This window comes from Thalassophryne amazonica, chromosome 3 (assembly GCF_902500255.1).
Source record: "Thalassophryne amazonica chromosome 3, fThaAma1.1, whole genome shotgun sequence".
Classification (NCBI taxonomy): Eukaryota; Metazoa; Chordata; class Actinopteri; order Batrachoidiformes; family Batrachoididae; genus Thalassophryne; species Thalassophryne amazonica.
In genome coordinates this window covers 108,761,478-108,771,913 of record NC_047105.1, presented here as the reverse complement: position 1 = coordinate 108,771,913, position 10,436 = coordinate 108,761,478, and the positions used below count along the sequence as shown (strand labels likewise).

General features: G+C 40.3%; 1 protein-coding gene across 1 annotated transcript in view; it reads right to left on the bottom strand.

Annotated features, from left to right (window-relative positions):
* The window catches only part of cyldb (cylindromatosis (turban tumor syndrome), b), a 33,555-nt gene extending 25,427 nt beyond the window's left edge, over window positions 1-8,128 (bottom strand). Inside the window, exons 1-5 of the mRNA XM_034167267.1 lie at window positions 8,049-8,128; window positions 7,403-7,897; window positions 4,247-4,376; window positions 3,294-3,532; window positions 3,031-3,199 (exon numbers count right to left, since the gene is read on the bottom strand). Of these exons, the coding sequence (XP_034023158.1) occupies window positions 3,031-3,199; window positions 3,294-3,532; window positions 4,247-4,376; window positions 7,403-7,831 (967 nt within the window). The 5' untranslated portion in view covers window positions 7,832-7,897; window positions 8,049-8,128. The remainder of the gene's footprint in view (window positions 1-3,030; window positions 3,200-3,293; window positions 3,533-4,246; window positions 4,377-7,402; window positions 7,898-8,048) is intronic.
* Window positions 8,129-10,436: the final 2,308 nt, after the last annotated feature.

Sequence of the window (10,436 nt, the reverse complement as noted above, 5' to 3'; positions counted from 1 at the left end):
AATCCTATCTATTCCTAGCCTCACTGGTGAGGGTATCCACATAGTTGTATTAACACTGTACATGGTGGAAACAGTAATAAGATTTGAAGCTATGCAGTGTATGTAACAAGGTTGTTTTTCAGCAGCTGAAATCCGGCGGTCACATTGCTAACTGAAGTGAGTAGCTCCGCGCCCTTATATATATGAAGTCTTTCAGAGCCCATAATTCCTTGTGTGTGGGGAATAGTTCCGTCTCTGCCTGCATTCACTAAGCTGTGAACAGATGCATGAAAACACAGTGTCTGACAGCTTTAGAAGCAACACGTGTTCAGAATTCTTGCTGTCTACAGAAATTAGAGCGAAATAGGCAAGGTTAAGTATATTTAAGAAGTTATAAGGAGTTACGATGAGCATTTAAATCATACACTTTGTTCCTAAAGTTCGCTGACATCCTAAAATCAGCTAGTGACTTTTTTTAATTCTGTTTTATCAAGTACTGGTCTTTCAACACTTAAAACTTTATGTAAAGACAATGTTAATTTTAAAGGTCAACTCCAGTTAACACAGCCAACAAAGACACCATAATGACTGGAACGTTTTCAAATTATTTGGGTCCCAGAAAGCCAGAATAAAGTTGTCCTTTCTAGTCCCATCCTGTTGTAGCGGTTAGCTGTGCATCCTACAGTGCTAGCCTGTTAGCATCTCCAACTGTCAGGGTGAGTCATGTTTAATAATCATAATGCAGATGTCCTATACGTTTTTCTGCATAGATATGGAAAACTATTCAATGTTGAGCTTGCATTTGTGATGAAAAGACATGCAGTAAAGTTCTGTGCAGGTCTTCTGTTAAGGCCCGGTCACACGGCACACAGTGATCGCTGAGCAAAGGAAAAAAGTCACAAAGTCACAAATCGTCAATAAAAGGTGGATGAATGAGCCTGCACTTTTTCGAACACCGAAAAGCCTGCAAGTCCAGAGCGCATAAAAGGCCGAACAAAACAAAACCAAAACTAACAAAAGAAAAACAAAGCGAACATCGACCTTGACGCTTTAAACAAAATCAAAATGAAACATTCATGATGACGTGACTTGACAGTGGGTATGAGACTGAGTGCCAGCCTGTGGTCAAGTCTGCAGCGAGTCTGTGCTCTCCACAGCACCTGTGAAAACTGGTTGTCTTGACAACAGGTTTTTTTCTTCACGGCTGCAACGTGCATGCGCGCACTCCTACTTGCGCGCTCCAGCCAGAGACGGCTGGAATGTGCATAAATAGTTAAAGTAGTTGATAAAACATTCTTGCTGCTATTGTTTCTGTATGAAAATGTTGCTTTTCGTTCCACACATGAATGAGTCATGTTCAGCTCATCAGAGCTTTAGTTACTGATCTGTTCAGATATCATCAACGTTTGTGCAAGATGTCAGATTTGGGAGGTTGGACGAAGTTGGACAACAATCAGATGGAGCACTGACAGTACGGGAACTACGCAAACAATGAGGAACTGTCAACACAAAAAGCAAAACGGAATACGGACGAATTGAAGTTGTCATTGGGATTCGTTCACATTTTCCACAGTTTGAAAATTCTGATGAGGCGTCAGCTACAGGAATGAAGCTGGACGACGGTTAAACGCTGTCTCCGAAAGTCAACGTAAGTCCAGATTTCTTGTTTCATTTTGGCTTCAGTGTCCTTCGTTTGTGCCGTATGACTGGGGCTTTACACTAGCATCCTCATTTTTGCTTCCTCTCTCTAAAACAAGTCCCTTCGGCTGTTCCTTTGTTTTCACTTGGGGTCACCACAGCAGATCCAAAGTGGATCTGCATGGTGATTTGGCACAAGTTTTACACTGGATACCCTTCCTGACAGAACTCCACATTACATGGAGAAATGTGGCAGGGGTGGGGTTTCAACTGGGAACCTTCTGTTCTCTCTCTCTCTCTCTCTCTCTCTCTCTCTCTCTCTCTCTCTTCTCTCTCTCTCTCTCTCTCTCTGTGCTGCCTAAATTATTTTTTTGGATGGACAACAAACAATAAATGCTCTGACTGCTTCTTTTAAATATTGTAGCCAAATTTCTTGTTGTTAAATTATTAAAGTGATGTTTAACTGTGAATGTTTCCTGTATGACACTTGCTCATATTGTCCTCATATCTGAATGAGTTTGATTATGGATCTACTCCACATAAATACATAGAACAAAAGTTGTCAATATCACTTCACCCTTTTTTTTAAGCAACTCATCAATTTAGTGTTATCACAGTCAACTTTTCACTTAGCGGATGAGCAGTTATTGAAGCTTTTTGGTTAGCTGTGCCCAGTATCCACAATGGCACTGGAACTTAACAGTAAAGATCTGTGAGAAGATATGGTGCAAACAATATGAACATCAACAAAAACATCAAATCTGTTTTGGAAAAGGAGAACAGATGTTCTGATATCAAAAATCGCACTGTGCCACATTACTATCAATACAACACAGATTAGGCCCCATAAAAAAAGAACATTAGTTTATCATCCCGCCTGCATGCCAAAATTGGCCCGCATCAATTTCTTTTTTTAATTTTTATTTTATTTTTGGTGAATTTCATTGACGGCGGTACAGCTGGTGCAAGAACTGGCACATCTGCTTGGTATTGAGTATGCTTTGGCCAAAGATGGGTGAAGTTTACTGAGCCGGGCCCAGAACTTGCCATTTGTTGTCACTGATAACCACACAGTCAGTTGCTTCATCTCACTCACACACAGTATGCATGGTTATCACACAACAAGCATGCAGTACACTGACTGTATTCAACATGGAAAGAAGATTTATTTTAAAAATGGCTGATATTTTCAGTTCCTCACTTGGTATGCAGGTGCTGTATGTGTCATTTTTCAGGTTTGAAACGACGTATGTGCCTGTTTCTAAGAAAAAAAAATATGCCTGCCATCACCACTTTTTTCTGACGTCAAGGATGATAAACTAATGTTTTTTTTTTTTTTTCATGGGGCCTTAGATGAGCCAACTCTGACCAATCATCATTTAGGATTAAAGTGACTAACGTGTCCATTCTAACCTGGCGGTGTGTCGATGGGTTTAAGGTTCTGTGCTTGTGTAGAGGATGAGACAAATCTACCATCAGGACTGCACTTGGTAACAGGAACAAACAAAGCCCTGCCAGTTGTACAGGTGAAATATCGCTGGTCTCTGTACTTCCCATCAGAGCAACCATTCACTTCATAGTCCTGAAACAGAAACAAAAATATGTGTGAGGCATCTCAGGTGTCTGAAGTTGACAGAAATTTTACTGTTGGAAAAAAAAAAGAGCTACCCACTCACCAATTCAATCCCAGCCCATTCTTCAGTCTTTCCTCCAGGGATGCCCAACCACCGGATGACTCCATACACTGTCACCCCTGTGTTGGACACCACCTCCACTATGGACCCCACCTCCAAAGGCACATGGCATGTGCCGGCATCTTGGTTCTGAGCAACATTATGGTCACTTTCTGTTGCATGTTGTGCATAGGAGGCTATGTTGGGCATGGAGCTGATGCGTGACACAGTGTTATGTTGGCCTGCAGACAGGGAACAGGGGTGTGTTTTGAGAAGGAGACTCACGGTTAGGAGGTCATAAGACGTGTTTTGAGCTTTTGTCACATGCTTCTTCAGATTATCCTCCAGGAAACATGTCACAATGACATATCAGATATGAGGACAAGTCAAGGTGAAAAATGTGTCGAAATGTGATACCTTATGATTAATCTACTGTTACACACTCCAGAGTAGCATAACCAGATTTTCCAGTAGCCTGATCTGTTTCGCCTCATGGCAACTATACATCTACAGTGGGGCAAATAACTATTTGATCCACTGTCGATTTTGCAAGTTTCCCCGCCTACAAAGAATGGAGATGTCTGTAATTTTTATCGTAGGTAGCCAGTTTACCTTGAAAGGTCAAACTCAAGGTCAACGCTGTTTAACTCCAACTGCTTGTGGCCAATATGGATTAAATATGGAAGGTTTGTGCATTAGTTACACAAGAAGTGGTTCAGTTTTAGACGGAATTTATTAAACATTAAAACCACACAGAACTGTATACTGTGGTATCACTGAGTCACAAATAGCTGGTCTTGCACTGTCATTCTACTTTGTTGTTGGTTTATTTTAGAGTAAAAGCCCTTCTAAATATACTTGAATACATGAAGAAGTTGTATTTTGTTGCATTTTTTGTGGGATATAAAGATATCAAAACATCCATGAAACCTTCTTGACCCCCACACGTTACTGACCCCTATATTTGCTGTCTCTCCATTGGAGTCCAAAGGGAACAGAGTACGACGGAACCACTTGGATGATGTCTGCAGCGTTGACCAGCGGAAGAGGAGCAGCTTTCTTGGGTGACAGATTGTTTTCACTGTCCTGAAAGGAATTTAAAAAAAAAAAAAAAACACTGAGCTATGACCTCAGATGTAAAATACAGTACACAGATAAAGTTCCTATCTCTCTGAGTCCAGGGCATAGCCAGGAGAAACGGAACTACTACACTCTTAAAAAAATCTTCATCACTTAATTTGAAGTGTATTTTCAGAATGGGGAAAAAAAAAAAAGGTTTTTACTTGTTTACATTTTGGTAAGATGATGAAGCTTGTGATTTGTAGCCTTCACATTAGCCAATCATTGCAATTATTGTGCTTGAATTTGAGGCTTGAAGGTCTCTAAATGTATCACTCCTAAACTTGCGGTCAGTGCATTAAAGTGAACCATAGTCATTAAACAGCCACAGACCACAACAGCCTCATTAGAAAACAACTGTGCCATTAATTATGCTTTTTTGATGTATCGTGTGCACATGACAGCAGACAGATGCCCAGAATTTCTGGTTTAATTTGATGCCACTGGATTCATTTTTTGGACTGTTGGAACGTTTATCTTCCCGCTGCTATCCCTGTAGCCGCTGTCACAGCAAGTGAGGGTGAGGCAAGTTTGTGGGTCGATGGATATGGGAGAGATGCAGCGGGACAAAATACAGGTGAGAAACACACACCAGCTGACAGAGGAAAGATCCATAATAAAAGGTCAGGACTGCTCCAATAGAAAGATATGACTAGTTGGACACAGTCAGGCAAGTAAGTCCCTTCGGCTGCTCCATTGTTTTCACTCGGGGTCACCACAGCAGATCCAAAGTGGATCTGCATGTTGATTTAGCACGTTTTACACCGGATGCCCTTCATTTTCAATTTATTTCATTTATATAGCACCAAATCACAATAAAACTACCTCAAGGCGCTTCACACAAGCAAGGTTAAACCTTACCAACCCCTAGAGCAAGCACAAAGGTGACAGTAATAAGGAAACTCCCTCTGATGATTTGAGGAAGAAACCTCAAGCAGACTAGACTTAAAGGGGTGACCCTCTGCTTGGGCCATGCTACTGACACTTACCAGCATTGTACCTTCCTGATGTAACACCACATTACATGGAGAAAGCTGGATGCAGTCACCTAAATGTCTTATTTTGCTTCCCATGCTTACTTTTTCAAATGGCAGGGGCAAATACAGCTGTTACAGATATGAAGCATTTATAAGAGTACAAATAAGCCAAAAACAAACACAGTACACCAGGAAACTGTAAATGGTGGTGCAACAGGCAAAAGTCACACCGTGTACAGTTTCTCCAGTCACAACCACTGAAGCCTATTTTACTCTTTCATAATGGTCATGGCCATCTTGGTGACTATTTTACTAACCAATCTGGTTAAAAAAGTCTTTCATCTGTCCTAAACATTTCGAAACTATTAAAATTATAAATGAGTGCAATCAGCTAACAAACACACAATGAGCCGGTGACACCTGTGGCAGATTTCATGTTTTTGGTGACTCAGCCAACTTTGACCCTGCCCCCGGTCTCCAACACCCCACCCCCTAGTGGAGTGAGGGTGAATAATATACAAGACAGTACTTTATAGCCTAAATGTCAAATGAACATCCATAAAAGTAATTTTCAAAAGTCATTAAAATGTGTACCACAGATTTATTAAAGAGATACATACATTATTTGGTTGAGAATTCAAGACTTGTTTCATTGAAAGCTCCACTCACCTGTGACTATTTACACTGAAGTGGTTTGTATGCTGAGGAAGGGCTCTGCCCACAATGTTTGGTAAATAAATCAAACAGAATTAGGATTCAAGCGCTGTCCTTTTTCTATTTACTTGTATTTGTTCTCCCTTTATATAATGGCTGAGTGGATCCTTGTCATTTGATTGGTGGGTTGTATGTCACATTACATGGATTATTCGTACCATTTGCTATTGAGTTTCACTGACCATGCAATAGTTCTTTTTTAGAGTGTAATTTTGGTGCGATATGAAATGTGCTATTGCATGTCCCTACCACCAAGCATGCTCACACTACCAGGAGCAGTGTTTAGCTAAACATGGACTTGACAGTGCTAATTCTTCTAACACACACAAAAAAACAAATCCATCAATATGCTGTCTGGAGACATGAAGAGCTGCAATTATTTTTTTTTGCTGGAGTGAGGAAAGCAGGCGGCAGTCTGTACATGAAGTCAGTGCACGGCGTCACAGACTACATGTTTTTTGCAAGTTGACTGAGAACAATTTTGGACTCCTATGTTTGTGTTGGACTGTTAAGCACCAACAACGCACACCAAAATGTAAGTCCCTTTTCTGTTGTTTATAAATTCATAAAATATGAAATGACAAGGATCTATTTTAGCCGTTATATAAAACAAATAATGAATGTTTTTAATTCTTTCAATTGAATGGATTTGTGCAATTGAACCCATAAACATTCATTATTTGTATATTGAATAATCCATCCATCTTCTTCTAGTTAGGGGTCCGCGGGGTGCTGGAGCGTATCCCAGCAGTCATTGGGTGAGAGGTGGCATAGTCTGTCACAGGGTCAACACATAAACAAATTCAGCCACACTCTCACTTACACCTAAGGTCCGTTTAGAGTCACCAGTTCACCTAACCTGCATGTCTTTGGAAGTGAGCCAGAGGAGAGCCCATGCAAACACAAGGAGAACATGCAAACTCCACACAGAAAGGACCAAGTGGGACGCAAACCTGGGTCCTTGTCGCTGTGGAGCCACAGCGCTAACCACTAATCCACAGTGCAGAAGTCTCTGAATAACCTGAGATCACATTACAACATGTTGTGGATGTCCTCATACATGGACCTCATAGCGGCTGCTGCTAAAAAGTAGCAGTTTCATTTCATGAGCCACATAAATCATGTCGCAAGGCCCAACACAATTGTGTATTGAGCATATTGGGTAGGCCCAGTATGAAGGTGACCATAAATCATCAAAAAATAGAACCCATGTCTAACAATATCAAATGTCTCCTTTGACATTTTTTTGAAAGCCTACACTTATTTAAATCTTCACAATAACAGGTGCAATTTTTCACCCACCACAAATTCCACCTCAAAGCCAACCATGTGGAGGTCCTCCTCGTTCTCCTTCTTCCCGATCTGCATCAGGTTCTTGACCAGCCCCGGCAGGTGTCCCTTCTTATGCTTCACCACCACCAGGTCTCCCTGTGCCAGCTGGCAAATGGCAGAGAACAGCTGGGGGTTGCACAGCAGCTCCAGACGCTTTCCGACAGACGGTACGAAGAGGAGAAGCTGTGCCTGGTGTCTGTTGAGGGGATAAGTGTCATCCCTCTTCACCAGGCCTCCTCCGCTCTTTGGGTTGCTGCCTCCATTGTACATCAGTCCCATCAGCTCCCCGTGCTTTGTTTCTGCCTCCACACGGCCGATACATCCACGGCAGAAGCCTTTCCGTGACTTCCCTCTGATCACGATGAAAAACTTATCCTTCTCCACAGGTTTGGTCTCCATCGAAACTTTCCAATGATAATAATAATAATAACAACAAGAAGAATGTCTGTAGATCAGCTTTGGGGCCTGTCAAGGGAGATTATGCATGAAAACCAGTTCTTCAAAGACTTCATGTAACAACTTCAAAAGCTGACAACATTTCATTCGAAGGTAGACTTTGATTTAGTGAATTTCTTACTTTAATAGAGCTGGCTATAAATAAAGCTGGTTTACTTACAGGATTTTGCAGAGAATAGTATCTCTGTGACCGGTTATTCCAGTGTTGTCGACATGAAGGCCGTTCCTCAGAAGCATAAACAGAGTTACTGATAAGGTATGAAGTGCGGAGGCTGTTAAATATTAACCTGGCTGTGACCGGCATGCCTTCTTGGCAGTGTACGCTTTCTCCACCCCACAACTGTCATCCAAAATTCCTCGACAACAATTAACACAAATAAGGGAAGGGCTGACACAGCTGACTAACAATTTAATAAGCCACAGGTGCTATTCCTTTGACAAATAAACATTACTTATTAATCAACCTGGCAACAGAGTACAACTAACATGAATGAAAATGTCACTCCAGATGAACAAATTTCAAGATCTGATGAGGTCTTTCTGTGCACCAAACATTTGGGTTGGTACAGAAAGTACTCCCCAAACATAATTCAACATTACCTCATTGGATGGATAACGTCTGTTGATTTAGAACAGGACTCTCTGGATCTACACTGGGTATTTTTTTAAGTGTTGGGATTTACATTGAATGTATGAGCTGGCATGAACTTGTAGAGACATAAGTGCATTTTGTTTAATGTTTACTGTAGTTAAATGCTGAGGTAAATTTTTAATTTCTGAGATAAACACTTTAGTGGATACATCATCAATGTATTGGTGGAAGTCCCAGCCTAAATGTTAGCACCCCCCCCCCCCCCCCCCAAAAAAAAAACAAAAAACAAAGGCTCGTGTCTTGTACTACAAAACCCTGACGTGTAAGGCTTAGGCATCACTGTAAAATACATCGATCATGTACATGGAGACAGTCCAATTACCATAACAGAGACTTACTTTTTCATACAAAAAAGAACGTCTATCTGCTTTGTTCATAATCTAAGAGGTTTCCTTCATCATCCATGAGATGATAAATTGACCAAATATTTTTTTCAAACCAGTCTTTGTAAAGTAAGGATTTGTTGCGATGCAGTATATATCTGTTATTCCAAATTACTATCAGGTGTGGAGAAAGGTTATAGACATATAGCATTTTCCAGTAGAGCAAAATTTGTCTGTGGAACTCTGACAAGGTTATAGGAAGCTTATTAATGTCAAAGTCACAAACAAGCAGAAGGTTTAGACCCCCTAATTTTTAAAAAATTAAATTAGCGATACAGTACCATAGGGAGTTATAATTTTTGATCCAAGATTTTAGCCAATTTATTTTTAGTGTTCCATTCAGACATTCTAAGTCAATTGCTTTTAGACCACCTTCATCAGCATCTTTGACCATATGATTTTTCTTCATATAGTGTGGTTTGTTTTGCCATATGAAATTGAAATTCAATTGATTTATTGATTTGGTCAAATTAGAAGAAATGGGATTTGAATAAAGAGGATAAATGCATCTATTCCATTTTTGTTAAATATATTCAACCTAAAATTGATAAGTCTCTTTGGAGCCATGTGGTCAGTTGTGTTTTACATTCTTTTATTTTGCGCTCTATATTAACTGTTTGGCATATGTTTTTGTCTTTACTAAGTTGAACACCTAGGTATTTGATCTCTGACTTAATAGGTATATTACATATTTCTTTTAGTGAAGTATTGTGAAGAGCCAAAATTTCACATTTTTTAAAATTTAAATGTAGACCTGAAGCTTTGGAGAATTTTTCAATGTCCTGGATAGCTATTGGGATTTGTTTTTCATCTTTTAAGAATAAGGTTGTATCGTCAGCTAGTTGGCTCATTACAATTTCTGTTTCATGGATATTAAGCCTTTGGATATTGTTACAATTTTTAATATGAGTGGATAACAATTCTGCGACTAAGATGAATAAGTACGGCAAAACTGGGCACCCCTGAGGAATACCAACATTTACATTAAAACTTGGAGTGGAACCCTTAGAGAGGAGAACACAGCTATTTATGTTTTTATATAGACCACAAATTAGATTTTTAAATTTAGGACCAAAACCAAAAAGTTCAAGTGCAGCAAGACTGGGTGTTCTACTGAATCAAAGGCTTTAAAAAAAGTCCAGAAAGAAAATAAAACCATCCTGAATTAACTCACGGTATTCAATTAAGTTCATGACCAGTCTTATATTGTTATGTATAGACCTACCTTTCAAGAAACCAGATTGTGTGTCTGCAATTATATTTGAAAGCCCTGACTGCAGCCGAGGGGCAAAAATGTAAGTTAAAAGTTTGTAGTCAGAGTTTCTAAGAGTGATAGGTCTACGATTCTCTATAATTCTAGGATTGCTGTGTGCGCCGCTGAAGAGGAGGTACTGCTGGCCCACCACCACCAGAGGGCGCCCTGCTTGAAGTGCGGGCTTCAAGCACGAGAGGGCGTCGGAGCAGCTGTCACTCATCAACAGCACCAGCTGTCACTCATTCTACTATCATCATC